Source organism: Cajanus cajan, chromosome 2 (genome assembly GCF_000230855.2).
Source record: "Cajanus cajan strain Asha chromosome 2, NIPB_CcT2T_4, whole genome shotgun sequence".
NCBI classification, from domain to species: domain Eukaryota; kingdom Viridiplantae; phylum Streptophyta; class Magnoliopsida; order Fabales; family Fabaceae; genus Cajanus; species Cajanus cajan.
This window is the reverse complement of record NC_138518.1, coordinates 62,652,801-62,668,781: the sequence shown is the minus strand read 5'-3', so window position 1 is coordinate 62,668,781 and position 15,981 is coordinate 62,652,801. Positions and strand designations below refer to the sequence as shown.

Genomic DNA, 15,981 nt, shown 5'->3' with positions numbered 1-15,981 from the left:
TCCACGCACTTATTTTCAAAATTGCACAAGATCCTTAATTCGACCAACACACCCGCTCACTAGCCTACAAGACCTGATGAGCAAAGAATTCCACTGAATAAACACATCACCTGACCCACGAACTTGCCCAAATACGTTAAAACTTTTTGAAACTTGAGTGTGTTTAAATGAAGAATTTAAATAAAATAATTCATATTTTTGAAACATTTTAAATGTCTTAAAATATCTTGTTTGGATGAAAAATTTATAAAAAATTTAAAATTTAAACACTAAAATTCTTTAAAATAATAGAATTTAAAATTCTACCAAAAAAAAAATAAGTATTTAAAATTTTTCATATTTTTTTGTATATATATTTTGCCTCTCCTATCTCAATTATTGAATATTCAAAAATATTTTAAATATTAAATATTATCTAATATTAATTTTTTAAATTATTAAATATTTAAAAATTAATTAACATTTATTTTTATAAAACTTAATCTTAATATCTTTATATATATATATATGTGTGTGTGTAACTAATTTTATCTATGATGAAAATCAAATTATTATACCCAAAATAAATTTTAAAAATTTTAAAAATTAAATTAATTTATTCAAATAAAACATTTAAAAAATTATATCAAATTTTAAATAAAATAATTCAAATTCCTTGAATTTCTAAAATTCTTCCTCCAACATCTGGTGTTCAATGACTAATTCAGTTATTTATCACCATTATCCCACTCCCACATTAACTTCTAAATTCTTATACATAAATGTCAAGAGACAGATATACAAAAGAATATTTCATCCTCTATGAACATATTCAAAAACAAAAAATCGATATCCTGTGAATGCAATTGCAATATTCTAGAGTGAACAAAGCATTATGCCTTCGTTGAGTTTGTACGAGTTGCCGTATTATTCTTTCCTCCAGATTCCACCAACCTTAGAATGTGACCAAGTACACGACGTTTTTCGGCATCAAGTATTGTAGAGTGTAAAATATAAAAAGGCTAACTGCAGAACTGAATTCCTTTTAGCACTTTTTAACGTTAATCTCCATTAAACAAGTAGCAAGTACCATCAACATTGAGATATTAGCTTGTTACAGTGAGATGATCTTAAAGCAGTTCTGGTTATCCTTGAGATGGCGCTAAATAATACTTTCACGTCCATGTCGTCTAGACAATCAACTAGTAGAGCCTGCCATTTTTTTTCCTTTGGCCAGGTGACCACTACTGTTTCTTTATTGTATGTAATAATCAAAGACCACTTTAAATCCCAAGTATAGAGACAGCTTTTCACATGACTGTTAAAGAAAGAACGATTCTCAAAAAGGGAAGAACACGTACTGCCGGCCAGAGTGAGGGTTGAAACTTGACTAGAAAGTAAAAACAGTAACAAATATCTCACCAACAAATGACAAGCAAATAAGTCCAAACTCCAAATCCTTGCTCCAATTATAAATTCACATGTATAAGATATATACGCAAAATTTTGCTCTGTTTTTTCCGTCAAACAAGGAACAATTAATCAGTGAACCATTTTGACCATTGGCTGCAAAACAAATTTGTTTTACCTGATTGATACAAGGGGGGCACAAAAACTTAACAAATTTCAGTCTAAGTAATCACTTTCAGACTGATTGTTGAAACTTCCATTGTTCTTCAAGTCTGTCTCCATCGTTGAATCATAGCAGAAACTCCACACTGAGACACAGTTTTCGTTACCTATATTAAACACGATCAAAATTATCAATGAAAACAAGTAAAATTTGTGAAACTGCTTTAAGTAACATAGAATACATGATTTTTCCTCAGAACTTCCTGAAATCTGTAGTTCATAGATAATATAAAATTAGGTAACTTATGTAAAACCATGCCAATAAAAAACCTGAACAATTATGAAATACAAGAAATAGAAAATCATTTTTTTGAGGAGTCTGAATGTCTATATTAATAATACCACTCAAGCACAACTCTTTGTTGTCATCGTCTGGAATTACAAATCTACGGTGGCCTGAGGATGACACAGCATGGGGTAGAAATGGATGGAATGAGAAACCATTAACTGTGTCTGCACAACAAATAGTAAAAAAGAGTGCTTAGTACAGCTACAAAAATGAAAAGTATGTACGCACAGAATCTACTGCCACTGATCACTAACTCATAATAGCATATTACTTGCAAACAATTGAATTCATCTTTATGGAAGGAGAAATTCAAGAAAAAATTAGGGGGTCCCTGGTAGATCCCAGTAGAGATTCTTGTTAGATTATTTAATCTAATAATACCTCGTGATTATGGAATGACTTTTAATAAAAAGATATTTAATGCAATGATTGTTAGACAAAAAATGTATTAAAGTCATTGGAATTATTTTAAAGTTATTAAAATTAATTCTCTCTCCTCTCACTTCATTAAGAATAATTTTGGCATTAAGGAAAAAGAATCTGAAATGAGAGGTTGGGGAACTTAGAGAGTTGGTTTTAACAAAAAAGATAACCTCTTTCTCTCTTTCTTTAGTTCTTTTTGACATCTTGAGAAAACATGGATTTCACGAAAATGATTGTGAGAACTTAGAAAATGTCAAGAACTAATTAAAGGAGTTTCAACACCATCATAGATACCAAGTAAAGGAAACCAGAGAAGGGAGAAAAAGGTAGGGATAAATACTTATTAGAAAATTCTCACTTCAATTATGAATCCAGGTATTTTTCTAAACTTTTTCATAGAAATTATAGAATATAATAGTAGTGAGAAATATGTTATTTAAGATCTTTAGAGTGAAATTTTCTTGTATGATGAACCCTATGAAATTACACATGATTGTAAACTTTGGTAACAACTCTACCATGTTGGTGCTTCTAGAGACCAATAAATCTTCCAATATTTTAAACACCCAAATTGTTTTCTTATTACTCAGTGATGGAATTCCTCTCTTTTTAAAGAAGAGACAACCTAAACAAGGAAACTATATCTTATCTTAAATATGGAAATAAGATAAGAACAATACTATAAATAAGTAATCCTATCTAAAATAAGGAAATTCTATGGGATATTAATTATCTAATTGTATCAAAGTAACGAATTCTATGAGATTCTCCCTAATTATTAGTTGTTGCATCCACTCTTTTCTGGTTTTGCCCTTCTTGAATATATATAACATGCAGTGGGGACTAACAGTTCCCTCCTATGATGTCTGTCTAATATGTTAAAAGAGTACAATAGTCAATAGTGAATATGAATACATGTGGCAAAATCTTGCCTCTACCTTATGAGGGACTAACATTTAGTAGATGATCAGAATCTGAAAATCAAAGGAGAGGAAGTGGTCAAAGAATGTAGGATACATGTGCAAAGATCAGGAAATGGTAGGTGGAACTAGGATATACGGGCTAAGCATAGATCATCAAGTACCATGACCATCTCTTTTATAAAAAAATTCATTTTACTGCTAGAATAGTAGAATGTCAACAATAGTTTGATCAATGTACTATTATCCGTGAAGCATCGTAACACACTGACTTTGGCACCAGCACCAGCATTGGATATTAGGCCTGAGCATCAATCGGCCACGGCCGGTTTCGGACCAAAATTCTTAAAATCGTCCGAAACCGATTAAGAAAAATCAAGGGCCATCTCCGGCCGACGAAGAACTCAGGTTTTGGTGGGTTCAATCCGTGCGGTTACGGGTTCATCGGTTGGGTTCATCGGTTTGAGAAGCTTCCTCTAGCGTCTCGTGCCGCCCTCCATCGTCACCCGTCACCGGTCACCGGTCTCCGTCACTGCTTCGTTGCGGGGAAATCGTTGAGTTTCAGATCTCCGCATCACCACCCTCGTCAACCATAACAGGGAATAGGGGGCTTCTCGGCGACGGTGGTCATGGCAGGGAAAGGTTGAAGAGAAGAGAATGTTTACGGAGTGAAATAGAAGAAGAAGAAGAAGAAGAAGAAGAAGAAGAAGAAGAAGAAGAAGAAGAAGAAGAAGAAAGAAGAAGAAGTAACAGAAGATGGAACGATGAAGACGAAGAAGATAAACGGTCGGATTCGGGTTTATCGGATGAGAAAATTCCAACACCAAATCCGACCGTTCAAATCCGTTTGAACCCAAAAGTTGCATCCGAAAAAATCCGAAATACCTGAGAATCAATCCACTTCATCTAACCTAACCGTCGGTCTGGTCGGTTTCGGATGGCCAGAAATTTTTGCCCAAGCCTATTGGATATGACTCGGTCAACGTGCACATGTGAACACACATATATTGTGAAGCGAATTAAGAATTATATATTCACCTTCTAAAAATAAACTTAAGCTTTACAGTTCTCAAATGATAAAAACCCTCACAAAAAGAATACCAAGAAGGAATGAGGGATCATTTCACAATGCAATCCACGCAAAAAAAAAAAATATATATATATATATATATATATATATATATATATATATCACAAGATAAGAAGACAAATCACATCTCTTTTCCTAGTAATAATGAGCCTCACAATAAAAATGCTAAAAGGCATCATTTTCCTAGTTGTCTCAAAAACTAAAAGACCTAATCTAGATATAGAGTTGATGACCGACTTCATCATCATTGAACAATATAGCTATCCTCAGGTTTCAATTTTGTATTCAGAATATAATATTTTTAATTATATTAAATTTTAATATTTGTAGTATAATATAAAATTTCTTTTTTATAGGAGTGTCAGAGAAGTGCCTAGCCCAAAGTAGGCGTCAGTTCTAGTGTCTTGGTCCATGTTCAAGCTGAAATTTTTTTTTTTTAATTCAAACACTAAGAAGAAGTGTTGGAAAGGAGTGTCCAACACATATCCGAAGTGTTAGGCACGTGTCAGTGTGCAAGACATAATCTGAAGTACTTAAGAAACACTTTAAAGAATAAATAAATTGCAGATGTGTTCTGAATAAGGCAAAATACTTTAAGAAATTAATAGATATGATAAAGGTGGCATGAAAAATGAGATCAAAAGAAAGATTGAAACAAAATATAACCACCAGCATCTTTTAAGAGTATAACACTTGAGTACCTAACGCAGCCTCAAAACTTGACACCCACTGCCCAGTTTGAAGATTATATATATGTACTAAACCATCCTGAAACCAAAAAAAAAAAAAAAACATTTAAAAACATACACTGGATATTAATTTACCATCATGACATTGCTAGATAATAGGAAATAGTCAAGCAAGAAGATACCTGGCCACCTGTACCAAGATGCTGTCCAGAAGGGTCAATATCAAACAGTATCCTTTGATTGGTGTTTGCTGATGATCTATATAACCTAGTAACAAGGTGCAAAGATGCATCCACTCAGCTCCCAACATGCATACTTATGGAATAAATAGTAAAAGTGTGCCTTGATTAATAAAAAATCAATAAAATGAGAAACAATGCAGCTGGAATCAGTCAAGGTTTTGTAATGGATATTTACAAAAAACATACAATAGCAAACAGCAACTTAAACATGCAAAAAAGCAGGATCTTTGGATTGCCTATAGCACACACATCAGCAGTTACTAATTAAAATGGGAATCTAGCTTTGGAATTCACATGTCCTACTCAGTAGCAGCTACTTGGACTCTTCTGAGAGGCATACTATACAAAGTTGTCAAATTTGAGTGTGTACGAAAACTCATAAAGCATCCATAGACTTGATTCATAAGTGTTTACCAAATATATAAATAAATAAATAAAACATCATATTCATACACACATCACAGAACTTGGTATACTTATCATTGGGATGCCATTTCAAAACCAAATATCATTATACACATTAAAAACTCATACACACGTCATAGAACTCAGTATACTCGTCATTGGGATGCTATTTCAAAACCAAATATCATTATACACATCAAAAACGTGAAAGGATGAGAATGGGCCAACACAGTCACACAATCTTGGAACAGAGATTATATCATACACACAAGTCACTGAACTTGGTACATGCACATCAGGATGGCATTTTAAAACCAAGCATACACACAGAAAAAACAAAGGCAAGAGAATGGGCTCACATCATACAGTAACATGAGCTACAAACAGGCTTCAAACAGATGACCCTAATGTGCCTAGGAGGACATTGCTTGGTGCCTTTGAATCAAGAATATAGAATGTTCGAATCAAGCAGAGAACACTTGGACAGAGAATGTTTGATCACGTGAATGAGACAAGTTTTAATGCATAAAGAGAACAAAGAATTAACTCAATTGAACAGACACAATTATGGTGCCTTTGAGCTGAGCCCTAACGTTTTCTTAATCTCTTCTCAAAACACCAAAAAAAAGCTGGTTAGTAGTTGGAATGTGAGTTTGACCATGATGATATTATGTGTTGCCTCTGATTGTTAAAAGTTGGAAGGTCTGAAAAATTCAATAAGGAACTCCAATCCTTTATTTTGAGGGCAATACTATAGAGTAGGTTGTAATTTCATTATTCATTGGAATCACAACTTCACCTCAGTTTTGTTTACTAGAAAGTAGAATTTTTATTAAATGCATGGAATTATCTTGTTAAGGGGAAATAGTGTTTTTTTTTTTTTTTTGCAAGTTCCTAGGGGAGCTCTTGGGAAAAAAAAATATATATTTTCCATAACTCAAGTTTTGCCAAACATTTGTGTACATAATATTATTTATACTAAATATTCATAGATAAACAACAATAAAATGAAGTGAGAGAATAGTACTTGTAGACACAATCAACAGATTTGCGCACATCCCAGCAGAGTATATAAGGGTCCTTCAAAAATAATGAATGTCAGAAATTGAACTTCAAGTAACAAAATCAGCTGTGTAACAAGAATATGACCCATAGACCTGTCTAAACACTAGACCTAGAGAAGAAAATGTGTAAACCTTACCTTCCGACCTCCGGTATATAAATAATTTCCATCTCTGGAAAACTGGACCTGAAGGAGAGAAAAGTTTAGGCTTTCTAGTTTCTTCTTAATTTTATAATGAGAATCAGTTATTTGCAGGTAACCCTAAACTTACATGTGTAATTCCACCTTCTTGACCATGCAAAACATACAAGAGTTCCATGTTGTCCTCCCTATAAATAGCAGTAGTTTGATTGTAAGAACCCAAAGCTAGCATCCCAGAATGAAATGGAGAAAAAGCCATTGCAGATATAATACCTGCATTAATATAGACTGAAATTATATGCATCTGTTTGTGGCAGAGAATTTTCTCAGATGTGTTTTTTATAATTATTGCCACCACAGTATCTCAGATATTTTTTAAAATAAAAACTTCAGTATCCCTGATTTGAAAAATTACCCGTTAGGCCTTCTTTTTTATCTTTAACTGTTGAAAACAATTCAAAATCTCTACCAGGGCGATGTAAATCAAACATCCTAATACATTTGTTGTATCCTGCAAATATCCTACAAGGCAAATATCTTTAACTGTTGAAAACAATTCAAAATCTCTACAATTTGCAAACCATTGATCCTGGAAAAGAACCATGCAGCTTACTTATTCCCCGCAGGATTAAAAGCAATTGAAAAGGCAGCTGTAATTTCATCCATAGCATCATATGCCCGATACGTGCAACGTAACTGCAAGTTTCATTAGAAGCTATGATCAGAAGCCACAATAGCATGGCATAAACCACAACATACCTTCAAAGCTGCTAATATTTATAGTTAATAGGAGTAACATTACAAACACTTCATGAAAAGCTATATCCCCGTTCAATTGATGTTACAAATCTGTCAAATCAAGGGCTTTCAAGGGCTCTAAGCAGTCCTGATGTTGATTATTTTCAGAATTCTTAGGTGTAAAACACTTTAAGCACAAAACTGAAATGTGTAATAAAGAAAGCACCTGGCCTGAGGTAGCATCCCATAAATGAATTGGATGGTCGCGAGTAGTCGTCGCAAAAACATTGGTCACCAGATCTGAAATATCCAATAACAGAGACCAATACTCATCGTTACCAGTAATCAAAATATAAGAAGCAGAAAAAATAAAATTAAAAAATAGAAATAATTCCAATACGAAAGAAAGACCTGATGAAGACATGTAAGGATACCAACAGAAATCGTGTATGGACTCTCCTTCATGCATGACTACGTTTGCAGCAAAGGAATCTGCAGCCAACAACAGCAACAAAGGAATGAACAGTCGAACTTGGATTCGCGGTTAAACAGAAATACTGAGTGGCAGTGGCAGCACGCTAACCGTCGTCGTGGGAAGCAGAAACAGGAGCGGCGGTTTCACTGCTCGGTCTGTGAAATGCAAAACAGAGTGAATTAGTTGCAGAGAATGGTTGGGTTAGGGAGTGAGAACAGAATGGGAGGTTGTGGAGAGAAGGATTACGGCGTGAAGAGGCGGAGAGTGTTGTCGTCGGAAGAGGTGAGGAAAGAGGAACCATCGGGTGACCTAGGAGAAAAGCAGAAGTTGAATTAGGAATTGAAATGCATGAGAGTGAGGAAGGGAGTGAGGGGTGTACCATTTAACGGCCTTGAGGAAACTGTTAGGGTTGGTGGGAGAGATGAACTGGCGGTGGAAATGGTAGGTTCTGTGAGGAGGGACATCGAAGCGAAGCGCGGGGAAGGAGTACTCTTCGTTGGCGTTGGATTCGGATTGAAGCGCCTCTTCTACTTTTTCTTCTCCCATTGCTACAGCACAACTACGCTGCTCCTGCTCCTGCTGGAACCTCTTTAACTAAAACCGCCAAAACTCACTCCCTCTCAATCTCATGCTTGCAATTTTTATTTTATTTTTTACTTCTTTTTATTAATAATAATTTTTTACTCACATTTTAGATAAATCCGATATAAATTAATATTAACCAATGATTTGAGGTTTTTTTTTACAGCACAATAATTTTGGATTATGATAATAAGATTCCATTAGTTTTACCTTTTTTTTAAAATTATTTTTATTTTAAAAGTATTTAAAAAATTTATTTTAAATCAAAATAAGATTGGTTTTTTAAAATAAAAAAAAGTAAGTAATTTCTTAAAAAATTATAATTATTTATTTCTTAAAATATATAAATATTATAAATAAAAAAACATTTTTAGGAGTTGTTTTTTTAAATGTTCTTAGAGATTTTTTTAATGAAAATGTTTTTTTTAATTCTTCACATCTTGTTATTTCTTCAATACATCATTTTCATTTTTTATTTTTAAATTCTATTTTAATATTTTAAAAATATCAATAATTTTAACTTGTCTTGATATGTCATCAACTCATTTTTAAATAAGTCAAAATAAAATAATAAATGCATGCTAGCTAGCAGGTTGAAATTCCTACTTAACTCGCCTAAATTAATGGGCTAAAGGAATAGTTTCAACAAATTTATCTTTGATATCTCTAAATACAACAACTTTTTTTTTAATAAAATGATAATAAGAAGATTTGAATCTAAGAAATGCAAGAGTTATCCAAACTCCAATCACAAAGTCAATTATAATAGTTTTTAATACGGTATGCTTTAAATAAATAGATTGAATGATGATCCATAAAAATTATTAATAAATAGAGTGGATGGTTTTTTTAATAAAATGAACTATAAATACATTGATTTTTATAGTACATTTTGTTGAGAAATTATTTTATAATTTAAAATTTAAGTTAAATATTTAATTTAATTAATCTTTGTTTTATTTAATATTTGTAAGTTTCAAAAACAAAAACAAAAACCGTTTGAATTGCAGTATGCACGTAACCAATAGTCTTTTTCTTTTTCAAATTGGTTATTAACCACGATGTCTTTTGTTTTTAACCGTTGGGTCTCGTAGTTACAGAAAATTGAGGTATCATGTTGCACTCCTTATTATGCATACAACACACTAATACTGCATATATATATGACTTACGTACGTCAGGAAAATAGGCTCTCTACGCACACTGAAAACTCACATATCTTTCTTTATAAATTATTTTCTACTATTAATTTTGGAGCGGTGTTCTTTAGTTCGGGGATCTTTCACTGCATTCGAATGATCTAAGGATAAGAGCGCATTAAAAGACTTAAAATTACCAGTGCAGTGGGGGCGTTTTCTCTCTAAGAATAGTGTTCTGCGTGCTTCAACCCAGGCTACTCTAAACCTATTATTCAATATTTTAATTTGTTCTTTGTGTTTAATTAGTTGTTACTAATTGCTCTATTTTAATTTACAATATTCATTGTGTTGTTGATATATTGGTTTTATTGATAAATCTAAATATTTTATTTTTTCTTGTGCTCTATTAAATTTATTTTATAACAATCTTAGAGAGAAAAATTTTCTTTTCTTATTCAATATCAACATGTCTACAATGGATATTTTAAAGTCTTTGAGTAGTAAGCCAAAAAACTTTACGGGTGAAAATTTTTTTATGTTGGCAACAACAGATGAAATTTTGGCTTACAGTGGAATTTATTTTCTGTTATTTTAAATGGAAAATCTGAAAATTGTCCTGATTGTACCTTGGTTGAAGCTAGTTCTTCTAGTGATAAAGATATTTTGTGTCATGGTCATATTTTGAGTGCTCTATCTGATAATATTTATAAAATATTTTGTCATATAAAAACTGTTTTGGAGTTATGGGACGCTCTTGAACTAAAGTATGATTTTGCTGAAAAGGGTTTAAGAAAATACTCTTGTGAAAGAATGATTTATTTTCAAATGGAAGATGGAAAACCTTTCTTTGACCAAGTTCATAAGTTTGAAAATATTATTTATGATATGAAAATGAAAAAAATTACTTTGCCTGACATAATGCTTGTTAGTTTGTTAATTTCTAAATTGCCTCCTTCTTGGTCTGAATTTGCAAGAAGCCTTAAGCATAAACCCGATCATTTCACTTTATCTGATTTATTGGTTACATTGCGAATTGAAGATAAACATCGTATTTCACAAAAGGATTCTAATAAATCCCTTTTTTCAGGCTAAGGCTCATTTAGTGGAAAACGCTAATAAGCCTAAACAAAAAATTTTTAAAAAATCTGGTTTTTCCAATAATAATAAGTTTGGTCAAAGCTCTCATTTCTCCAGAAATAAAAACAAAGCTTTTAATAACAACTACAAACCAAAGAGTAAAATTCAAGAAAATGAGTCTTTCTGCCTTGTTTGTGGAAGAAACAATCATTTTGCTAAAGATTATTTTCATCGTCGTCGTCAACCAAAAGACATTACATCTAATCCCAAATCTTCATCTCAGCCTCAAGCTGATGTTATTACCACTAATGCTAGCTCGGATTTCCCATCTAACAGGTATCATGTCACTAACCCAGAGTTAAATTTTATTTATAACTCAAATGATTGGTGGCTTGACTCTGGAGCTAATGTTCATGTGTGTGCTGATAAAAAATTATTTTCTTCATATCAGGAATGTGGTACACGTAGCATGGGGAATGGGAGCCTAGCACGCGTCATTGGTCTAGGCCGAGTAGAATTAGAATTATCTTCTGGAAATTATCTTGTTTTAGATGAAGTTTTTCATGTTTCTAAAATTAGAAAAAATTTGATTAGTGCTGCTTTGTTAGTTCAACAAGGTTTTAAAGTTGTTTTTGAATCCAATAGAGTTGTAATTTCTCGACATTGTTCTTTTGTTGGGAAAGGATATATTTGTGATGGTTTATTTAAACTTAGTATCATGCCTTCCTTTATTAATAAAAATTCTAGCATTTCTTCATCTTCTATTTCAAATGTTGAATGTTGTGACATTTGGCATGGTAGACTTGGACATGTTAACTTGATATCTATTAAAAGAATGATGACACTTGATCTTATTCCTAAATCTTTTAATGAATTGAAACAAAAATGTGAAGTTTGTGTTCAAGCCAAACAACCTAAAAAATCTTTTCAAAATTCTGTCCAAAAGGAAACTTGTGTGTTTAAACTCATTCATAGTGATATATGTGATAGTAATGGTGTTATTACTCGTGGTGGAAAGAAATAATTTATTACCTTTATTGATGATTTCTCAAAATATTGCTATGTATACTTGATTATTCATAAAAGTGAGTTATTTGAAAAATTCAAGGTGTATAAAGCAGAAGTTGAAAATCAATTAGAAAGGAGTATTAAAATTCTTCGTTCTGATAGAGGAGGGGAATATTCTTCTAATGAAATGGGTGAATTTTTTGAAACACATGGCATAATTCATGAATTCACTCCTCCATATGCTCCCCAATCTAATGGAATTGCTGAAAGAAAAAAATCATACTTTATTAGACATGATAAACACTATGCTTATAAGTTATGGTTTGCCTGATAATTTGTGGGGGGGAGCTTTGTTTACTGCATGTCACATTTTGAATAGAATTCCTTATAAAAATTCCGATAAAACTCCTTATGAACTTTAGAAAAATAGAAAACCAAATTTGAAGTATCTCAAAGTGTGGGGGTGTCTTGCAAAGGTGAATATTCCTATTAATAAGAAAAGAAAAATTGGTCCCAAGACGGTTAATTGTGTTTTTCTAGGATACTCTTTACATAGTACTACTTATAGATTTTTAGTTATTAAATCTGAAGTTTCTGAAATTTCTAATAATATAATTATGGAATCTAGAGATGTTGTTTTCTTTGAAAATATTTTTCCTTTGAAGAATAAATTGTCTAAACCTGTTTATGATACTTCTAGCTCTGTTTTACCTTCTAGTAGTACTGTTAACAAGGATTTTGAACCTACAATTAGTAAAAGAATTAGAAAAGCTAAAGATTTTGGTCCTGAATTTTATTCTTTTTTACTTGAAAATGATCCTAAAACTTATAGTGAAGCTATGAGACCTGTTGATGCACCTTTTTGGAAAGAAGCTATTAATGATGAAATAGATTCTCTTAAAATCAATAAAACTTGGTTTTTGACTCACCTTCCTCCTGGTTGCAAGAGTATAGGTTGCAAATGGGTTTTTCGGAAAAAATTGAGAACAGATGGCTTCATAGATAAGTTTAAGGCAAGACTTGTTATTGGTTATAAACAAGTAGAAGGTGTAGATTTCTTTGATACATACTCTCCTATTTCTAAAGTTACTACTATTAGAGTTTTAATTGCACTTGCATGTGTTTTTAATTTGGAAATTCATCAAATGGATGTAAAAACTGTCTTCTTAAATGGTGACTTGGAAGAAGAAATTTACATGAATCAACCTGAAGGTTTTATAGAACCTGGAATGGAAAATAAAGTTTGCAAGCTTGTTAAATCCTTGTATGGTTTAAAACAGGCTCCCAAACAATGGCATGATAAATTTGATCAAGTTGTTTCTTCATATGGATTTCAGTTTAACAATAGTGATAAATGTGTTTATGTGAAACAATTTGATGATAATTCATGTGTTATTTTATGTCTCTATGTGGATGATATTTTAATCTTTGGTAGTAATCTACATGTTATAAATGATGTGAAGTCTTTCTTGTCTAGTAATTTTGAAATGAAGGATCTTGGTCTTGTTGATGTTATTTTAGGTATTAAGTTGATTAAGAATCATGATGGTATTGTTTTGACACAATCACATTATATTGAAAATTTGTTAAAAAAGTTTAATTATTTTGATGTGAAACCAGTTTCTACCCCATTTGATCCTAGTATTAAATTGAAGAAAAATATTTGTGAAAGTGTCTCTCTTCTTAAATATTCTCAAATTATTGGTTCCTTGTTGCATTTGTCTAATTTCTCAAGACCAGACATTGCATATGTTGTTGGTAGATTAGGAAGATATACTCATAATCCTGATCATTCACATTGGCTTGCTCTAGAAAGGTTATTTAGATATCTCAAAGGAACTATTAATTATGGCATTCACTATGCATGTTATCCTGTTGTAATTGAAGGTTTTTGTGATGAAAATTGGATTTCTGACTCTGATGAAACTAAATCTACTAGTGGTTATGTCTTTACTTTAGTTGGAGGTGCAGTAGCTTGGAAATTTGCAAAACAAACTATTATTTCTCGTTCTACTATGGAGGCTGAAATAATTTCCTTAGATACTGCTAGTAGTGAGACTGAATTTCTTAAAAATTTACTATATGATTTGCCATTATTAAATAAACCTATACCTCCAATCTCAATGCATTGTGATAGTCAAGTTGCCATTGCTAAAGTTACTAGCAAAAACTTTAATGAAAAAAGAAGGCACTTGAGAATAAGACACAAATCTGTTAGAAATTTGATAACTCATGTGTTATTTCTATTGATTTTATCAAGTCTGAAAATAATCTTGCGGATCCACTCACAAAAGGGTTGACGCGTCAACAAGTACTTGAATCGTCGAGGGGAATGGGACTAAAGTCTATCAACTAGTTGCAACAATGGACACCCGTCTCCACATAAATGGCGATCCCATAAATGGAGTTCAATAGGTAATAACGAAATTATTTGTTAACTAAGTACACCATTGTAAATTTCAAAATTATTGCATGTTCCATTCCTATGGCGAGGTGTACTCTAAAGTAAACTGTGATAGTAATAAGGTTGAGGTATTCAAATATTTATATTTATTGTGTTAAAATTAAAAATACCTCTTAATGGACCCAATGACAATTGTTGTAGGGGTGGGTGTCACAGACCACCCTTGGAAGGGTTCACCTAGTGAGTGTGGTGGTGGGGCCGCTACTGTGAGATATGAGCAATCTCTACATGACACTCACGAAACAAGATACATGCGCAAGGCCGTAATGCGCTCCACTGATTAGAACTTGAATGAACACCTTTATTATACGTGTTATGTTCTAAAATTTGGTTAAAGGGATATGGCTCAAGACAATTATGTCTCCATATTCTCTCAAATGAAAGTTCATATGCACTAGGTATAAGGCTCAAACCCAGAAGGTTCCCTGTACTAAAAATATAATATATCATGCTCCATTAAAATATTTAAGTTTATATATATATATATATATATATATATATATAAATATATCATTTTTTCTATATTTAAATTTTAAATTAGTGGGAGATTGTTGAGAAATTATTTTATAATTTAAAATTTAAGTTAAATATTTAATTTAATTAATCTTTGTTTTATTTAATATTTGTAAGTTTCAAAAACAAAAACAAAAATCATTTGAATTGCAGCATGCACGTAACCAATAGTCTCTTCCTTTTTCAAATTGGTTATTAACCACGATGCCTTTTGTTTTTAACCGTTGAGTCTTGTAGTTACCGAAAATTGAGGTATCATGGTGCACTCCTTATTATGCATACAACACACTAATACTGCATATATATATGACTTACGTACGTCAGGAAAATAGGCTCTCTACGCACACAGAAAACTCACATATCCTTCTTTATAAATTATTTTCTACCATTAATTTTGGAGCGGTCTGCATTCGAACGATCTAACGGATTGACGTATCTTGGGAGAGGAGCGCATTAAAAGACTCAAAATTACCAGTACAGTGGGACGTTTTCTTTTTAAGGATAGTGCTCTGCGTGCTTCAACCCAAGCTACTCTATACCTATTATTTAATATTTTAATTTGCTCTGTGTTTAATTAATTATTACTAATTGCTCTGTTTTAATTTACAATATTCATTGTGTTGTTGATATATTGGTTTTATTGATAAATCTAAATATTTTATTTTTTCTTGTGCTCTATTAAATTTATTTTCTAACAATTTTTATCATATCATAAATGATTTACTTGTTTAATTTTATCCATCCATTATAATTTATTTAAAATTTATCCATTTGACACTGTATCTTAGATTCATGACCTTACCTTTTATTAGAGAGAAAAAAACATAATAGTTTTTGGCTCTGGAACTCAATTAAAGATCTAAAGAGAAATATTGTCAATATTCAATCTAACTCTCTTGCTAATACTTTTTTTATTATTGACAAAAAAATGATGAATCATATTACTAAACTATGAGAGAGTCCTGTTAAATAAAATATAATGTCCACAAAATATAATGTTAAAATGAATATTACGCATTCTTGAAGAGCTAAATCAGGAATAGGCACGCTAGATAGTAACGGGCAAACAATGGCTATTTAATTTTTAAGTATTCCTTATGGATGTTCCAAAT

General features: G+C 31.8%; 1 protein-coding gene across 5 annotated transcripts; it reads right to left on the bottom strand.

The window, feature by feature from the left end:
* Positions 1-630: 630 nt before the first annotated feature.
* LOC109812010 (Transducin/WD40 repeat-like superfamily protein) lies at positions 631-8,705 on the bottom strand. 5 transcript variants are annotated; one of them, XM_083068628.1, is made up of 15 exons: positions 8,466-8,705; positions 8,333-8,395; positions 8,195-8,241; positions 8,023-8,103; positions 7,838-7,911; positions 7,487-7,569; positions 7,289-7,395; positions 7,004-7,146; positions 6,871-6,918; positions 6,697-6,749; positions 5,205-5,289; positions 5,035-5,101; positions 1,954-2,064; positions 1,568-1,718; positions 631-1,369 (listed from the first exon to the last, which is right to left on the bottom strand). In XM_083068628.1, exons 1-14 carry the CDS (start codon positions 8,630-8,632, stop codon positions 1,606-1,608), a joined length of 1,242 nt encoding a protein of 413 aa, XP_082924754.1. In that variant the 5' UTR covers positions 8,633-8,705; the 3' UTR covers positions 631-1,369; positions 1,568-1,605. The 5 variants fall into 5 exon arrangements, with proteins under 5 accessions (XP_082924754.1, XP_029129949.1, XP_029129948.1 ...); XM_029274116.2 differs by having other exon boundaries at positions 631-1,297; XM_029274115.2 differs by having other exon boundaries at positions 1,353-1,490.
* Positions 8,706-15,981: the final 7,276 nt, after the last annotated feature.

Bases quoted from the DNA above. Each gene is read 5' to 3' on its own strand.
- LOC109812010 (XM_083068628.1), bottom strand. From the start codon at position 8,632: ATGGGAGAAGAAAAAGTAGAAGAGGCGCTTCAATCCGAATCCAACGCC. The intron at 6,750-6,870 runs GTAAGGTTTACA...TTATTTTTGAAG, and splicing joins TATATACCGGAGGTCGGAAG to GACCCTTATATACTCTGCTG. The intron at 5,102-5,204 runs GTATCTTCTTGC...TTTTGGTTTCAG, and splicing joins ATCTTGGTACAGGTGGCCAG to GATGGTTTAGTACATATATA.